Genomic DNA, 19,004 nt, shown 5'->3' on the forward strand with positions numbered 1-19,004 from the left:
CCCATTTCCAAAAAAGTTGGGACGCTGTGCAGAATGTAAGTAAAAATAGGATGCAATGATGTGCAAATCATGTAAACCATATTTTAAAGGAAAATACTACAAAGACAACATATCAAATGTTGAAACTGAGAAATTTTTATTGTTTTTTTAAAAATATTTGCCCATTTTGAATTTGATGCCAACAACACGTTCCAAAAAAGTTGGGGCGGGGTTTGTTTACCACTGTGTTTCATCACCTGTTCTTTAACAACACTCTGTAAGTGTTTGTGAACTGAGGAGACGCTGCTGTAGTTTAGAAAGTGAAATGTTTTCCATTCTTGATACAGGATTTCAGCTGATCATCAGTTCAGGGTCTCTTTTATCATATTTTTCATTTCATAATGTACCAAATGTTTTCAACGTTTGATATGTTGTCTTTGTACTACTGTCAATTAAATATAGGGTTTCAATGATATAAACAGCTAAAAAAACATTGTAGAGCTAGTTTGAGTTTAAAGTGAGACTAAATATTCTCTATAGGCTTTAAATCTGGACTCTGACCAGCCAGAACCAGCAGTAAAAACATTATATTTTGGGCTTGGCCTGTTTGTTTGCCCCAAGGTGTATAGCAAAACTATGAGTGGCTTTATAAGCAGATAATGGGGGGCTGGCTTGATATCGGTCAGTTAATTCATATTCTGAAATAGGCCTAGGTTTTTTTACAGAGCGTTTTCTTTTGAAGAATAAACAATGATAAACAACATCAGAGGGAATTAAGAGGAAACTAAAAGTAACTAAAGCTTTAATAGAAACTGATTGTGCTGCTGCTGACATCAGATTTAATGAATCTGTCTAATGAGCCATCCCAGAATAATAAGCCACTGTTAACCTACAGAATAAGGTTTACATAAACATCTAAAATGAATTAATTTAAAATAACATACACATTCTGTGATATAAACAGAGTCGATCATTAAATTGTAATTACGCTGTTATATAGATGTCTGTCTGTACCGCCCACCACTGCTGTAGCATGACGTAGTTTCATTGTTCTCATTGTTAATGTGGAGAGTTGGGGGGGGGGTGTAACCTGAGCTCTGCTCCCACTTTCACTTCCTGTTACTCAGACAGGCATCGTCTGTCTGACCTGCTGTCTGTTTCTCAGCTGCAGACAGAATAAGAACAGCAGTGCTCTGAGCTGAAGATCTTCTCTGAAGCTTCATGATGGTCTGGGCTCTACTCTGCATGTGCTTCCTCACTGTGGTGATTCCAGCAGAAGGACAAACAGCCTCGTGGCAGAAAGAAAGTAAGACTTCTGTCATTTTCCCTTCTTTCTCTTTCTTTTCTCCTCCTCTGTAATGTTTCCTGCTCCAGTCCACTTTACCTGAGACGAATCTTCTGCTGTAAGTGATCTGGAATGTAGGATACAGTGAACTGTGGGTTTGGTTCACTACATACAGTCATGTGTAAGGCTTTGAGCACTCCCAGTCAAATTAAGGACAAACGCTCTGTTCATTTTGTAAGTGAAAATAAGTTTACACATCTTCTGTACAGCTTACATTTGGGAATTTTCAGCAAATATATTTGCCCGGTTACATATTGGTATAAAAGTGAAACATAAAATATAAAATGTGGCATAACCTTTGCACAGGCCATGTTTTATGTTATATTTCCCCCCAGCATGCTTAATTCCAGAATTAAACAGTAATTGTTTATTAAAATGTGTAGAAGTTTGTTCTCTGTAGAGCAATGGTCTAACAAACACCTTAGCAACCATCTTAGATACCATAGCAATGACCTAGCAACATCTTAGCAACTACCTGGGGTACCAAAGCAATAATCTAAGAACCTTAGTAATCAACTGGCATGGACGAACAAACACCTTAGTAACCAGCTGGGGTACCATAGCAATAGTCTAACAACACTTAGTAACCTCATAGCAACACTATAGCACCTACCTGGAATAACTATATAAACCCACTTAAGTCATTAAAAACTAGTGTCCAGCTTTATCCTGTAAAGCTTGATTAGTCGCATTGTCCAGCCAACTATAGGCTAGTTTGTGAACTTTCCCCTCTAGTTCTATTTGTGTTAGGTGTTGTTAATGTCCATCCTCTACTCTGTTGGCACATCTTTTGAACATCTGGAGCTTTAAATTCAAAGTACACCCACAGGAACGCTGGCCACCCATAAAAATACTCCTGCGACAGAATGAAGGAGTGCAGCGCTGACGTGCCCTGACTTTATTAATGACACTTATTTTACTCACCATTGAGGCCTGTTCAGCATCCATTTCTCTCAGTGCTGGTCATGTGATTCTGCTGCTGACCTCCAGGTTTACTAACGCTGATGTTCTTCTCTGTGTGCTCAGATCTACAGGGACAGATGTTCAGCGTGATGTCTGGTGGAGAAGTCCGGTTCCGTTCAGACGCTCTCTCTAACGTCACCGGACTCACCGTCTGCATGAGGGTTCTGATTGAGAAACGCTACTACAGAGTTCAGCTCACGTTTGGGAACAGCACTGATGGAGTCTCTTATACGGGACCTGTTACCACTGTTCCTCAGCACTACTTATATGTAGAAGGTGACACAGTGAGCTTTGAGACGTTCTCAATGATGCCGTCTTTTGCGCAGCAGTGGCCGTGGAGGAACAGGTGCTTCACCTGGGAGTCCAGCAGTGGAATGGCCCAGCTGTGGTTTGACTCCACAATGAGCATCCGCAAAGGCGTCGGCAGAGGACAGGTGATGACCAAAACTTCTTAGGACTTAAGATGCTCTGAAACTTATGACCAAAGACTTTAGGTCCTATATGAAGGACACGAAGAAATTAGAACCTACGATGGTAAGAAACTTGGAGCTTAAGATGTGTAGGATGGTTAAGAAAGTGAACATATTAAGAACATTAGGTTCTAACAGGGACTTTGGACTTAACACTCAACTTAAGCTTAAAACTCCAGGAAAAGGAGTAGCATGTACCTAATATGGTGTGGTTATTTTTAAAAATATCACATTTAATGTCTTCTTTCCACACATCTAATACCACATTTAATACCTAAAATTGCATCTGTTTGAACTGTTGCTAAGCAGTTGCTGTGGCACTGCACTGCAGGTGGCTGCTGGACTGTTTGTAAGTATCTGTGTTCCAAAGCCTTGGCTGCAGCCGAGCTACGGCGGGTCCTCAGTAGGGCTGTCCTATGAAGACTCCTCTTTACTAGCCTACTGGTCACACAAATGGAGCAGTCCTAATGAGGCTGTGTGGTGACATCACCAGAAAAGCCCTGCCTCTTGCAATTGCGGAACAATACTTGAGGGAACTGGTGAGAGAAAATGGAGCCCACTGCATTGTGTTTGATTCTTTGGTAGCCAATACGCCAACAAGCTTATGCAGTATGATGAAACTATGTAAATACAAAGACTTCTAAATAAAATATGATATATGGACGACTGATTTACTTAATCAATCATTTTACACTTTATAAGGTAAAGAAGACGAATTCAAGGACGTGAACAACATTTTAAAACAAGCTCTTCTATGAAGAGTTCTTCATAGAAGAGCTTGACTTCTATGACGTAGCAGCCGAGAAATGTAGCCCACTTTGACTGCAGCCTAGCCTTTGGAACGCAGCTAGAGATTGCTTTGGTATCTCAAGAGATTGTTAGGTGATTGATGTGGTGTTTCAGGTGGTTGCTAGACAATTGCTATGGTACCTCATTTGTGGCAGTTAGGTACCACATTCAGCCATTCATTGCTATGGGAAACAATAGCCACTGTACAAAACAAGTGTTTCATTGGTCCAGAAAAGAGAAGCACATGATTAAGGTATAATATCTACAGTGGCTGCAGCTGGAAGGCTGTAAAAATGATGACCACTAAATAACAACAATAATAATTATAATAAGAAGAAACTGAAGTTCAGGAAATCAACTTAGTAATAAAACACGATAATTCTGTCTCTCTTTCTCTTCATCTGTGTGTCTGTCTTTCCTCTGTAGGTGTTTTCTGGCCAGGCTGAATTAACGATATCAGGATTTGAGGGTCAGGTGTCCGACGTCTACGTTTGGGACTCGGCTCTTTCTGTGAAGAATCTCTACTGTTACCTCACTCTCAATCACAGCTTCCCACCCGGCAGCGTTCTGGACTGGAAGCACATTCAGTACAGCACCAGCGGCTACGCTCTGCTGGAGCCCACTTACGTTAGACCCTTTTCAGAGAAGCCCACAAGACGGAGGAAGCAGAAACGAGAACGCGGCCTGAGAAGATATTAACGAAGCTTTTATGAACAGTAACAACACAGTACACAATCTTCATGATAAAACAGGGGGTCTTAAGTCCGGCCCCCAGTTTAGTGTGCATTACAGCAGACCAGACATTAAGTGAGCTAAAGAGCCTTTATTTCTCTCATTTACTCCTCAGTTTGGGCTCCTCTGTGATAAAATAGCTGAACTTCATCCAGTGTCCAGTCAGATCTCAGCAAATATCTTCTCGCTGATGTTCTTCATGCTTTTCATTGCCATCTGGACGTCCACTCTTGTTTCTTGCAGAACACTTATAGTTATGTGATAATCTTGCATGTAGAACATGTTTGAGACACGCTAAAAAGATGGTTCTTCAAGTGTTCTTTAGTAAAGGCAATGGTTCTTTAAGAAACATAAACACTCAAAGAACCCTTTTCATGCTTAAATGGTTTTTTGCATGGTGAGATGGCTTTTTTTTAGGTTGATGGAGAATGTATGGTATATCGTTCTATATAGAACCTTTTTAAAAATGTCTCTATATAGCACCAAAAGGAGTTCTTCTACTCTTACAAGCTTGCCATCGTAACAATAGCAGAACCCTTTTTGGTGCAATATAGAACCGTTGTCAAAAAAGCTGTGTATAGAACCATTTTCTTTACTAAAGAACCCTTGAAGAACTCTTTTTAAGTGTATAGATAGTGTGCTAGATTGCTTTGAATCATTTTGATAAAAAAGCCCTTTAAAAGCTTTTACGCTTGTTTATTTTTAGAGTGAAGAATTAATAAGTGGTTAAGATGTAAACAGAGTCATTCAGAATGGTCAGAACTGTTTACAGTGGTGCTGATAGGAACCAGACGTCCACCTCTAAAAGCTCCCTCACAGAAAGTTCCTACATGAAATGGTTATGAATTCACTGCCTGATGACTGAGACACTGTTTTATGATAGCTTTGTGAAAAGATTTTGGCTTAAAATGTATTTTAATCAATTTATTTCAGTCAGTTCATGGTGGAGGGATACATGCAGGGAATTGTAAGGCAAAATAGTCTCCAAAGAAATTTTTGATTTATCACTATTTCACCATCATCAATATTACATATAAAAACTTAGAAGGCATATGTAGGTTCACTGTTAATTAAAGTAAATAAAAGTAAATAAACGTCTATATTTGTGTTGTTGACACAATGGTGACTCCTGGTTCCTATCACCACCACTGTAAAGACATCAGAGTCTGTACGTTTCTCTGAAGTGAACCATTTCTCATCAAACTACTCTGAAAAGAAATAATAATTATACAGTACATCACAGGGTGGACAGGGCAGCCGTTTGTATCTCAAGGACTGAAATATTCAGAAATGTTGAAAAATTGGCGGAACTTTAATATTGTCCTCCAAAATTACATGAAAAAGCCCAGTTTGGTTGAATATTCATTAAAAAATGAGTTAACAGTGTAATTACCCAGGAATCTGCAACATAATTTTCTAATAAATATATATTCTATATTGTAATAAAATGACCCTCTACTGTTGTGGTTTTGTGTGTGGATTTTTGTTTTTCTTTACAGGTAAAAAAAAAACATTAATGCTATGACTATTGCCAGGGTTTTACTAGCAGTGCAGCAGTTACCCACAAAGACTTCAGCTAGGATAAACACACACCAGCAGAAATTAAATAAAGAGTGAATTTAAGTAAAAATTCAAGTGAAAAGCTTGGCTAATAAGCTTTAACATGACCGCAAATGAGAATCCTAGCAGAAATATGGGTTTGAATTTGAATTGAAGAAACATTTGATACAGACCTTTGATCACAGTCTAATAGATTGATCTGGGCACAGATTGTGTGAGTGTGTTCTTGTTCCAGCATTAAAGTCAATCATCACTGCTGTTCAAACTCCATTAAACACAAAATCGCTGCCAGTGACAGAGTTCATGTTCCCTCCTGCTTTGTTTTGCTACATAGCTGCTCTGTGATTGGTTGAGTGATCACTTCCTTCTAGGAGTCACTAAACCGGTTAAAGTGAATATGAAACTCTTGGCTCATTTTAGAGAAGAGTGGAACATAAAGTCCTTCAGGAGAAAAGACGGTGAGTCGGTAAATCTGAGCTGTAGTTTCTGACTGATTTTAATCTGCAGTAGACAAAGATCAGTTCAGTAGGTTTTTACTGAAGTCTTAACTAACAGAACTGACTCTCTGATCTGATGACCTGAATATTTCCCTGTGAGTGAACAGCCTGATGAGGAAGTGCCTAATCTATGACGGAAGTACTGAAGTGGAGTAAATATGTTTGGAAGCTATAATAGATTTGATGATGTTCTCATAGTTCTCTCTATAAAGAAATACTCATTTTTGTACTCAGTAGTTTTCAGTTGCTGACTTTGTTATAGTGTAACAATACTTAATATAGAGTTTGGAGCAGCACACAGCGCTCTGAGAACTAGATTATAGTTCAAATTACTGTGTCTTCAGTTAATACGAATGTGTTTTTAACTCACGCTTGTATTTACATCAGCAGGCGGCTCCAGAAGCTCTTATAAAAGACTTCTGCCACTACACAGTGCCTCCTGCTCCATTTCTCTGTGTGTGTCTGTTTGCAGGTTCCAGCTGTGACCTGTAGGAGACATGAACTCCAAAATGAGTTCCTCTGGAGAAGAACACACAGAGAAACACCAGAGGTGAGAGAACACACTCTCTCTCACACACACCAACACTTATTTACACACACACACACTCACACACCAACACTTATTTACACACACTCACACACCAACACTTATTTACACACACACACACACTCTTACACACACCAACACTTATTTACACACACACACTTTCACACCCACCAACACTTATTTACACACACACACACTCTTACACACACCAACACTTATTTACACACACACACACACTGTTACACACACCAACACTTATTTACACACACACACACACACTGTTACACACACCAACACTTATTTACACAGACACACACACTGTTACACACACCAACACTTATTTACACACACACACACTGTTACACACACCAACACTTATTTACACACACACACTTTCACACACCAACACTTATTTACACACACACACTTTCACACACACCAACACTTATTTACACACACACACTCACATACCAACACTTATTTACACACACACACACTCTTACACACACCAACACTTATTTACACACACACACTTTCACACACACCAACACTTATTTACACACACACACACTCTTACACACACCAACACTTATTTACACACACACACACTCACACACCAACACTTATTTACACACACACACACACAGTTACACACACCAACACTTATTTACACACACACACTTTCACACACACCAACACTTATTTACACACACACACACTCTTACACACACCAACACTTATTTACACACACACACACTCACACACCAATGCTTATTTACACACACACACACTCACACACTCTCACACACCAACACTTATTTACACACTCACATACACACACACACACTCACACACTCTCACACACCAACACTTATTTACACACTCACATACACACACACACTCACACACACCAACACTTGTTTACATACCCTCCTGTACACACACACTCACACAAACACACACTCACAGACACACACACACTCACACATATACACACACACACACTCACAGACTTGCACACACGCTCACACACACAAACACACACACACTCACAGACACACACACACACACTCAGACATGCATACACACTCACACACACACACACATTTTCTGATGTTTTGGTCTCAAACAGTGAGAAATGTAGAACAGTAGGTCTAACTCAGATTAAGCATGCAGTCTAGTCTTCCTGGTGGAATATTATTGTATTAAAGTTTTTTTTTTTTTTAAGGTACCAAATTTTTCATACAGTTAAAGTAGTGCTGTACACTAACAACAGTATATTCATATTCACTGTGCTGCCCATCTGTAACTCTACTCTGCATTGAAAGACATTTGATTAAGTTAATCTAGATTAAACCTTAAAACCTCTGTACCAACAGTGTTGAGCTGTTTCTTTCACGCCTGTTTCACAATCATGTCATACACCAGGAGTGGACTTTAGGAAGGCTGTAACACACTGTGAAGTGTTGTTGTTTTATACTAACTGTTCTGAGTGCTTTGATCCTAGTCTGTAATCTTTATCTCTTGTTTTTTTTTTTGTGGTGTTTTATTTCCTGGTTTTGACAAATGTGTTAATATTTGCTCTCTATTTGGACCGTTTTGGATTTTTACTTTGCAGACTCCTGTGTTTTCTCAGTAAACCCATGCTTAGATTCCACATCTTTATTCCGCATATCTAAAAATCTTAAAGAATAGCTCCACCCTAAGACCTTTTTTCATTAACAGCTGAAATGCTCTGCTCTCTAATAATAAAACATACCAGTGTTGCTTAAAATGTGAACAACATCTTTCCAAACTGTAAAAATATCATTTTTATTGTGGTCAGTTCCCCCTTTGCAGCGCCCCCCTCTGGTTCAGCTCTGCTATAGTCTTGGATGACATGTCATCGTACTTTGGTCACAGTATGCAAATCAGTCAACCAATGTTACCCCACCGATGACGCCCTACTCGTGCCACCCTCATAAATATGAAAGCTGGAGCCGAGAGTTAGGAGAGAACCACCCTCACACGCTGAGCCAAACACCCCCAGCACCACCTCACAAGGCTGAGATACACCAGCCGTCTGTACCAACTGTAAATAACCCAGTTAATCTGAGCTTAGTTTGTAATAAAGATTTTGGACCGATTAAATGAGGATTCTTGTCCCCATAAAGCTGCCGGTGTTGCACCAATTCTTGATTCCCTTCACAACTCAAGCTCTCAGCTGCGCACACTCACTGAACAGAAATCAATGGCAAGCAACACTAGAACTATGGAAAGTGAAATGGTTCAGGAAAGTTAATTTTAAATGGCCACTGTTACTGACCGTGTCAACCTTTCGTCTGTACAGCCTTTCTCAAACTTTTTTCCTGCTTTCCGTAGTTCCGGTGCTGCTTGCCGTTAATTTTTGTTCAGTGAGTCATGCCCGAGGGTTTGATTTTTGTAGGGGAACATGAATTTGAGTGGGAACTGAATCGGATGTAACACCAGTAAGTGCCATGAACAGCTTGCAGAAAATAAGGATTTAGGGCCACTGCAGCAAACCCTGGCTGACCGGTGATGCACTCTGCGACCTTGATGTCAAACTGAATGAAACTTAGACAGACTTCACCTGGTGAACAGATCATTAGAAGCTGTCTGTCATGGTTTTAGGGAATGTTCTACCGTTTGGCGCCTCTGCCGCTCACTGTTAATCAGTGTCCTGGCACTACATTAACTCTTCAGCGGTTTGAGTCAGTGGCTCATACTGTTAAGGCTCGAGACCTACTGCCTGATCAGAAACACCTTCCCTCGTCAAAGACGGGGATGGTAGTAGAGAAAAATCTTCAACCTCATAAGACTCTCCATATTTTCTGGTAACTAACGTATGCCAGCTCTAAAAAACACATAAGCCCAGCCTGCCTGGTTTCCCTCGCAGCCCCACCTCCAAACCTGTAGATCACTGCAGTGCCCCTCCCAGCTTGCCCCTCCCATTTTAGAGCATTTTTCAAAGCCGGGGTGCAGTTAGCTGAACGTAGTAAGGTGTAGTTACTCTTCAAATATTTATCATAGTATCCCATATGAGTGTTACTGTTCTTTTCTGTGTGTGTGTCTGTGTGTGTGTCATTCGTGCATGGGTGTGTGTGTGTGTATATTTGTGTAAGAGAGAGAGAGTGAGAGAGAGAGAGAGGACAGTGTTCTGATTTATTGTCATTCTTTCCTCAGGCTGGGTAATCTCACAGACAAAGTCTGCGCAGCTCTGTCCTCAGTTCTCAGCTCAGAGACCTCAGGTCTGAGAGAACTGGACCTGAGTGGCAATAACCTAGAGGATTCAGGAGTGAAGCTTCTCTCTGCTGGACTGGAGAATCCACACTGTAAACTAGAGAAACTGAGGTGAGATCATAATTTTATTAGTAATAATGCAGATCACATCCACCTCCTCCCCCCACAGACAAGGGCATTGGACCCTGAAGAGACAGAGGGGCAGTTCCATCTTTATTAGCATCACAACCCCAACAGCAGCCTGTGAGCAGCAATGCTGTGAGATTTTATCCACATTGTGACAGTAAAAGCAGATCATCTTAAACTGAGAGCTTTATAGTGAGATACAGTAACAGCTTTAATTGACTTTGTGTTGTTGTTGAAATCAAAAGTGAGTAGCTAGTGTAGGTAATGTTAGCTACCAGCAAGCTCCAAGTAACTAGCATAGCTAACTAAACAGTATGGTGACCAGCTTATTATTAAATATTATTTTATTTTCCTGCCTGTGTCTATTTTGACGTGTTGTTTCTGTGCCTCACTGTACACTAACAATCAGAGCAGAGATCATCAGATTATTCATGAGCTCCCCAAAAAAAGGAAAACAGCTTGTTTCATTGTAGACCCCAATAATAGGGCCATAAAAATTCTGAATAAATGCATTTTATAGCAGGGGTTCTCAACCTTTTCGATCCCAAGGCCCACTGGTGTATAACTACAAAGCATAGTGGCCCACAGAAAACTACAATCAACTTTTTAAAATACAAGAACTGGAAAAGATCAGATTGACATTCACATAGGTTTATCTTGAACCTGCTGAAGACATGGTTTAACTGAGGTTTAAGACAAGGTTATTGCAATTGAAGCACATCTTCAGCTCAGATGTTTTAATAATTTATACCTATACATATAAACTTTACATCATACTGTTTTGTGGCATGTTTAAATTAATGAAATGCAATGCATAATTGAAACATACATTGAGGTATCATACTCAAATAAAGGAAATGTTTATCACTGCAGTCTTGATGAGGCTTTTTTAGAATGTGTTGTTCAGAGAAGCTAAAGATGACCTGTGTTTAGGCTATCACTGTTATTGACTCAGAGGGGGAACCGCACAGACACACTTAACTACACAATCTTCTCAATAAACAAAGGAAGGAAGAAAGAACGAACTTGTGTATTAGCCAGCCTGTACAATTCAAAACAACATGCGCTGACCACTAAGGGTTTCTATTGGAACAGTTCAATACAGCACACTGACCCCAACTGAAGGCTCGTCCCGTCAGTCAACAAATTGTGGCTTACTGCACAAGCGACAGTGATACTGCTTGACCCATGTGGCCTGTTTACAGTTTCCTGGTGAGGCAGGTAAAACAGGCAGCACTTCACTGTAAGCCCCTTTCTCGAGTCCAGTCATTCCACCCACTCATAGTTTCATGTCAACTAATCATGCAAAAAACATGTGGATACTTATTTTAGCTGTTTGGTTTAAGTATTTTTTCCACATATAACAACAATAGAGATTCACATATCAAATAATTTTAAATAAAGTGCAGCCAGGGGAGATAAAAAAGGTAACAAAGCAGAAAACAGTAATCAGAAACAATGAAATAAACTGACAGAGAAATATCAATAACAGAAAGGAGAAAGAGAATCTGAGTACATAAAACAGAAATGCCACAAAAATGCCAAAATCACAGTACAGCCTCCAGGTTTTATTGTGCCGTGTTTTGTTTATTTAGCAGGTCAGTAAGCAGTCAGGTTTAATTTAATGCACAGCTCTTTGATCTGTACTTAGTGCATTAGACAAAAAAAGTTGATTTAACAAAAACACTGTACAATTTGTGCCTCAACAGAAATGGTTCTCTACACTGTAGATGCCTTTTACGCGTCATATGGCCTGTGATGTTTTCATGGACATTTGCTTGATTTCTTGATTTAATTGTACTAGTTTTAAAAATATAAACACTGCTGTCCTTTTAAACTCTCCTCCTTCAAAATGTTTACTTAAATCCATAGTATTTTAAATAAAATACCCAAATACAGTCTGAAAATTTTAAACCTGCAACCACATCTATCCCTGCAAGTCACCACAGCCAGTGGGAAATGTACACACCATGTGTTTCCAATGTAACGTCTTGAGAGTGCGCCGTCTTGGCTGGAAAAAGGCAGGAAAATTCAAACAAAGGAATTCCAGAGCAGCGGCTCAAACAGAGACAGTTTGGTATAAAATAAATAAATGAACACAAAAGAAACACTCTAAACGAGAGGATTGAACCTGCAAGTAACTTTCTCCTTTGTTAATTTATTTATCATTGGAGTTTCCTTTCTTCTAGCTTTTTTTCTTTTCTCGCTGCTTTGTGTTTTCTTTTCTCGTGGTTCTCTTTTATTTGTCCTTTGTTTTGAACCAAGTGTGCCTTTTCTTTTCATGTTAGGCTCTCTTTTATTTTCCCTTCTTTTTCTTTTCTCCGATACCATACTAGTAACCGCTCTATAAAGGGGTGATACTGAGTGCCATTTGTCGCTGTCTTAAGTACAGCACTCAGCAGGTGAGCCTAGTTGCCCTGATAGGCCCCGAAGTTGACAAAAGCAGCCTTTATGACCAATGGCAGTTATTGGAATAATCCTTTATACATTTTTTTGCTGGTTATCATGTTGCATTAGGAACTGGCCTGCAGTAAAGTGTTCCCATCATTTCTAATGTTTACATAAATATAAAAAATTGATTCAATTAAATGTGTAAAATATAAGCTCTGCCAAATAAAGAGCTGATTTAAAATATTCTATCTATAAAGCAGTTTAAAATTGAGAGTTTGTTTCTCCAGTTCTAATTTTGGCACCATTAAAATATATTCCAGAGCATAAACAAAGGCCACATGTGCACTCAACCCTGATTAACAAAGAGATCAAGTAAACTGGAAGCTGATTTCATAAATAAAAATAGCCCTATTTAATTTACTTATGCAACACTGAACCTGTTCTAGAACACTGAATTATTTTAAAAAATCATATGGCCTAAATAGCCTATAGATAATTATTATTAAGTTATTTTCATTTTAAATATAACACAATTGTGTGATCTCAAACATCTTTAAAAACGTCTATTGTAGTAAAATGTAGTAAATGTAGTAAAAAGTGCAGTTTAATTCAAGCTACACTGGTGACTGATTGCTGGTGAAAATGTATGAATGCACTCTGTGATGTTTTTTAAGAAGGAATCCCTTCTTATTTCCATTTTGTGGAATGTTTTGGTGGAACAAACTTTATTTACTAATATGCTCATCTCTTCGTGACTCAACTTTCAGTTTCAGTTTGTTAACAGCTCAGTTACTTCACAGCACCTTTTAAATTCTGCATCTCACAAGTGCATGGTTGGTATGCCGTGCGCTGTTTGTGTGATAAGCCACGGCTTTAGTAATTTCGGGGACACTGTGCTCACATACTGCGGTCACATTAAGCCACATTCTGTGCTGGAGTTGCACTCATAAGTAAGTCTGGCCCTCAGTCTAATACACAGAGCTCCAGAGGCAGATTTAGATTCTTAGTTTAGAGTTATTGAGATGCACTGTGACTCTGCACTGTGCATGCAGCTCCCGAACCTCCAGAAACAGTACATTTGGTCAGAGTAAGCTTACTGTGCAGGGCAGCCTCGCTTGTTTTGTCCTAGTTTGGTTGCATTCCAGCATCTGTAAGCCATTTTGGGTATGAGTGTCTTTTTAGCACTGTCTGTGTTAGTAGACTAATACTTTAGCTTTCTGTATATTATCATATATGGTGGCAGTTCTAGACCCAAAACTCTGTTTAGGACTGTAAATAAACTTCTTCAATATCCCACTTCATCTACCTCCAGCTCCCCTGTTTTGTCTGGACTTCTTTCAGGATACAGTAACACAGTCTTCTCTCTCCACAGTCACCCATCCTTAGCACTGACAGTCTTCTCTCTGCTGTCACCTGTCGATTCCTGTACAGTCTCTGATATTGTTTCTAAGTCTTCTTCCTTTTCTTGTCAGCTTGACTCTGCCCCTCCAGCTCTTGTAGGAAGTTCCTGCAGTTACACCCATACTTAAGAAATCTGAGGTGATGGAAAGAACTGTAGCTTCACGGCTTCAGGATTTTCTCAGTAGAAGTAATCTGTGAGAGCCCTTCTAGTCTGGCTTCACCACCCTCCACAGTACAGAGTCTACCTGTTAAGAGTTGTTGATGAAATCCTGCCTTCAACTGATGCTGGTTTAATATCCTCATCCTCCCTGATCTCACTGCAGCTGTCAACACCGTGAACCATGGCACACTTATTTCATATTTTAGTCCATAGGCATTTCAGGCTGAGCTCTTGATTGGTTCAGTTTCTCTCTAACTAACAGACAACAGTGACACACGTCATCCATTATCTAGCAGCTCAGGGGGTGGTCCAAGGTTCTGTCTTTGGACCCATTATTTTTGTGGTATGCATTTCACCCCTAGATCAGATCTTTCAAAATCATGGTTTAAAGTTTCAGTGTTATGTTGATGATACTCAGATTTACATTAGTACCAAATCCCCCACAGTTTCATCTCAGCAACTGAGTTCATGTAGTACAGATTTAAAATACTGATTGCGTAAAAAATTTGAAACCTAATGTAGAAAAAACTTTCTTGTTAAGTTTTGTTAGCTGATCCTAAAGCTTTAGTCTCAAACGTCTCCAATTTCACTGTCCCTACCAACTTCAGTTCGTTCAGCATCCAGAGTCCTCACTTTTACCGAGCTCTCGGCACACATCACCCCCATCCTCCATCAGCTTCACTGGTTACCAGTATCCCCCTGTATCAATTATAATATGTTATTATTCTTCTCCTGCTAACTTTCAGAGCCCTTCTTGCTCTCACTCCTACACACCTAATTGAGCTCCTTCATCCTTACTGTCCCCGCTCTGGAACTGGACTTCCTATTAGAAGCTATAAGCGTCCCTGTAGAGTTACTTGTTTTGCTTGTCCAGAATCAGCATTGCCGGCTGTTTGAATCCTGTGTGGAGAAGTAGCTGCTGGGATGTTTTCTCCTCACTACGGTAACTGAGACATTTGGTTGATGTCTTTACAAATGAGTTGCACTGGACTGGGAAACCGAAGGGTTCTCAAACACAAATTCACTCCTCTTCTTCCAGCTAAAACTCGCTCTCTCTGCTGGCCACTTCAGAAAGATCAGCTACACAATCATCCAAAGTAGACAAAGCTGATGTTAGCTTCTCATTCACCAGCTTCTTACTAAAATTTTCCTGAGGGATGACACTGTAACCACTGCACTGTTTTAGGAGGACAGTAATTTGCGTAAGAGGCTGGTGAATAAGAAGCTAAGCTCAGTTTCATCTACAGTGGGCTGGTTCACACATACACACAGCTGCATAGCTGAGGTCTTTTATATTAGTGGCTTTTAGGAACTTCATGGACTGTGTTACACAACCCGATATTTCCCCTTATCACACACTTTATAGCTGAAATCTAACTGTATTCTAGGATGGCTGTCATGACCTCTATCAGGATCAAAGAAAACTGGGTCTCAAAGTTAAACAGAGTCATCTAGTGGCCATATAATGAAAAAAGCAGAGCATAAAAGAAGAACCATCATGACGGCTGTCTCTCAAACAAAATGTGTGTGTGTGTGTGTGTGTGCATGTGTGTGTGTGTGTGTGAGAAAGAGAGAGAGAGAGAGAGAGTGAGAGAGGCAGAGATACAGTAAGAGTGTGTGTGTGTGAGTGAGAGAGAGAGAGAGAGAGGCAGAGATACAGTAAGAGTAGACTGACCGGTAAACAGACCTGTGGTGTCAGAAACCTCTTCACCACTGCAGTCTGGTACAGTTACCGCATTACTGCTGCTGCCTGTCCCAGCCTGCGGTCGATACTCCTCCACCCTGTCAAGTCCTTTCCCCTTACCTGGAGTGGGCATGCCATCCTTTTCTAGGCTAGGACCATGGACTGATCCGCATACCAACTGCTTCACACTCAGCTGCAAACCGCTCCAGTGAGCGCTGGAGGCATCCAGCCAAAAGAACAATATCATCTGCAAATAGCAGATATGCCACCCTCTGGCCTCCACACATAATGCTCGCCTGACCTCAGCTATCCCTTGACACCCTGTCCATGAATATCACAAACACTAGTGGAGACAAGGCACAACACTAACACTGAAAGAGCCTGACTTAATGCCGAGTATACAAACACAACTCTCGCTCTGGAAGTCCAGAGATTGAATAGCCCGGAGTAGTAGCCCTGGCACCCCATACTCCAGAAGGACCTCCCACAAGACATCTTGGAGAACACAGTAGTAAGCCTTCTCCAAGTCCACAAAACACATGTAGACTGGGTTGGCAAACTCCCATGCACCCTCAACAATCTGTGAGAGGGTGAAAAGCTGGTCCATTGTTCAAGGGCCAGGACGGAATCTGCATTGTTCCTCCTCAATCTGAGGTTCAACTATCAGTCGAAGTCTCCTTTCCAGCACCTTGGCATAGACTTTCCCAGGGAGGCTGAGAAGTGTGATACCCTGGTGGTTGGTATACACCCTCCGGTCCCCTTTCTTAAAAATAGAGACAACCACCCCGGTCTGCCAGTCCAAAGGTACAGTTCCCGAGGTCCATGCAATATTGCATAGGCGTGTCAGCCGCGACAGCCCCACAGTATCCAGAGCCTTAAGCATCTCTGGACAAATCTCATCCACCCCCGGTGCCTTGCCCCTGAAGAGCTTGCCAACTACCTCAGTGATCTCCACCAGGGAGGGAGGCATGTCTCCCGGATTAAGGAGTTCCTCAAAGTGCTCCTTCCACTGACCGACAATATCCTCATTTGAAGTCAGAGTTTCTCCACCCCTGCTGAATACAGCTTGGGCAAAGCTGCCCTGACCTCTCCTAAGTCACCGGATCGTTGTCCAGAACCTCCTCGAGGCTGACCGAAAGTCTTTTTCCATGGTCTCACCAAACTCCTCGCACACCCTAGATTTTGCTTCCACCACCATTGCTGCTGCCAGCTTTTTTGCCTGTGGGTACCTATCTGCTGAGTCGGGAGTCCTTCGGACCATCCAGTCCCTAAAGGCCTCTTTCTTCAGCTTAAGCACAAACAACAGTCAGAGTTTTTCTCTGCAATTTTAATTTGCATTGAGGCAACCCTCTCGTCCACCGGGACAAACTCCAACTGCATGGCCGCCAGCCGGGGACTCGTGAGTATCCCCACACCCGCCCGGTGCCTCTCACCCTGTGCAACCCCTAAGTAGGAGAGGGACTAACCCCTATCAAGGAGTTTCGTTCCAGAGCAGACACTGTGGGTGGAGGTGAGCCCAACTATATCTAGTTGGTATAGCTGGGCAAACACCCCACGCTTTACCAATAAGAGTCCTTGGGCAAGACTCCTAACACTACCTTCGCCTACCTGTGTAAAAATGATCAAATTATAAGTCGCTCTGGATAAGAGCGTCTGCCAAAAATGCCATAAATGTAAAAAATGTAAATGTTGGTACCTCTACATTCCACGTACCATGAGCCAGTTTCTGCCACAGGGGCCTAGGCTGCCAAGGCCCTCCCCGCCATCTCCCACTGCCTATATGGCACTGCACTGCTGGACCTTGCGGGTGGTGGGCCCACATGGTCTCCCCATGTTGAGCTCTTCAGTCTGAGCCCAGCCAGGTTATGTGGGCTGCCCAGCCACCAGGCACTTGCCAAGGGACGCTACCCCCAGGCCTCGCTCCAGGGGTAGGTCCTGGTGACCCTTTCCTGGGCAGGGTACACAATCTTCTGTGTTCATTTTCCATTGAGGATATTTTTGGATCAAGTTAGTCTGGGTCTTCACTCCAGACCTGTTTGCCCTGGGAGACCCTACCAGGAGCATATTGCTCCCGACGACGTAGCTCCCTAAACCCCACAAGCCCTTCCACCACGTCAAGGCCCCAATCCAGGCAGGGTCTTGGTTTTATTTAGTTTTATTTAATTATTTGTTTGTTTGTTTATTTATTAACTTTTAATATATAGATCATTTTTGTTGTGCTTTGACAATACAAATGTACATTTGTCATGTCAATAAAGCAAACTTGAACTTGGCAGAGAGAGAGAGAGGCAGAGATACAGTAAGTGTGTGTGTGTGTGTGAGAGAGAGAGAGGCAGAAATACAGTAAGAGTGTGTGAGAGAGAGACAGAGATGCAGAGATACAATGTGTGTGTGTGTGTGTGAGAGAGAGAGGCAGAGATACAGTGTGTGTGTGTGGGGGGGGGTGTGGGGGGGTGTGTATACATGGGTGTTCAACCATAAATCTGAGGAGTTTTTCTCCTTCTCTCTGCAGACTGTGGTACTGCGGAATTACAGGTGAAGGCTGTGCTGCTCTGGTTAAAGCTCTAAAATCAAACCCCTCATCTCACCTGAGAGAGCTGGACCTGAGCTACAATAAACCAGGAGAGTCAGGAGTGAAGCTGCTCTCTGATCTACTGGAGGATCCACACTGTAAACTGGAGAAACTAGAGTGAGTTATTGACTTACTGTCAACACACACACACACACACACACAATGTTAATATTATTATTTATATTAATCTATATAATATTTTATTTTATTGTTATATTTATTATAGTATCCTTTACCAGTGTTATTGTTTGTGTGTGTGTGTGTGTGTGTGTGTGTGTGTGTGTGTGTGTGTAGAGACAGAGAGAGAGAGAGAGAGGACATTGTTCTGATATTTTGTCATTCTTTCCTCAGGCTCTGTAACTGTGATCTCACAGAGGAAAGCTGTGCAGCTCTGTCCTCGGCTATCAGCTCAGAACTCTAGTCTGAGAGATCTGGACCTGAGTAACAGCAAACTAGAGGACTCAGGAATGAAGCTGCTCTCTGCTGGACTGGAGAATCCACACTGTAAACTGGAGAAACTGAGGTGAGATCATAATTTTATTACTTAG

General features: G+C 41.3%; 2 protein-coding genes across 2 annotated transcripts; both read left to right on the forward strand.

Annotated features, from left to right (window-relative positions):
- The first annotated feature begins 1,096 nt into the window (after nucleotides 1–1,096).
- Nucleotides 1,097–4,561, forward strand: LOC118803929 (mucosal pentraxin-like). The gene is made up of 3 exons (XM_036564477.1): nucleotides 1,097–1,285; nucleotides 2,351–2,721; nucleotides 3,973–4,561. Exons 1-3 carry the CDS (start codon nucleotides 1,201–1,203, stop codon nucleotides 4,243–4,245), a joined length of 729 nt encoding a protein of 242 aa, XP_036420370.1. The 5' UTR covers nucleotides 1,097–1,200; the 3' UTR covers nucleotides 4,246–4,561.
- A 1,653-nt stretch (nucleotides 4,562–6,214) lies between these two features.
- LOC118803932 (ribonuclease inhibitor-like) lies at nucleotides 6,215–18,577 on the forward strand. The gene is made up of 4 exons (XM_036564484.1): nucleotides 6,215–6,296; nucleotides 6,808–6,885; nucleotides 10,066–10,233; nucleotides 18,397–18,577. The coding sequence occupies exons 2-4, from the start codon at nucleotides 6,833–6,835 to the stop codon at nucleotides 18,575–18,577; spliced, it is 402 nt and encodes a 133-aa protein (XP_036420377.1). The 5' UTR covers nucleotides 6,215–6,296; nucleotides 6,808–6,832.
- Nucleotides 18,578–19,004: the final 427 nt, after the last annotated feature.

This window comes from Colossoma macropomum, unplaced genomic scaffold (assembly GCF_904425465.1).
Source record: "Colossoma macropomum unplaced genomic scaffold, Colossoma_macropomum, whole genome shotgun sequence".
NCBI classification, from domain to species: Eukaryota; Metazoa; Chordata; class Actinopteri; order Characiformes; family Serrasalmidae; genus Colossoma; species Colossoma macropomum.

Excerpts from the sequence above, each read along its gene's own strand:
- LOC118803932 (XM_036564484.1), top strand. The coding sequence starts at position 6,833 with ATGAACTCCAAAATGAGTTCCTCTGGAGAAGAACACACAGAGAAACAC. Across the intron at positions 6,886-10,065 it reads CACACAGAGAAACACCAGAG|GCTGGGTAATCTCACAGACA; the intron begins GTGAGAGAACAC and ends TTCTTTCCTCAG. Across the intron at positions 10,234-18,396 it reads TGTAAACTAGAGAAACTGAG|ACTGTGGTACTGCGGAATTA; the intron begins GTGAGATCATAA and ends TTCTCTCTGCAG.
- LOC118803929 (XM_036564477.1), top strand. The coding sequence starts at position 1,201 with ATGATGGTCTGGGCTCTACTCTGCATGTGCTTCCTCACTGTGGTGATT. Across the intron at positions 1,286-2,350 it reads AGCCTCGTGGCAGAAAGAAA|ATCTACAGGGACAGATGTTC; the intron begins GTAAGACTTCTG and ends CTGTGTGCTCAG. Across the intron at positions 2,722-3,972 it reads AAGGCGTCGGCAGAGGACAG|GTGTTTTCTGGCCAGGCTGA; the intron begins GTGATGACCAAA and ends TTTCCTCTGTAG.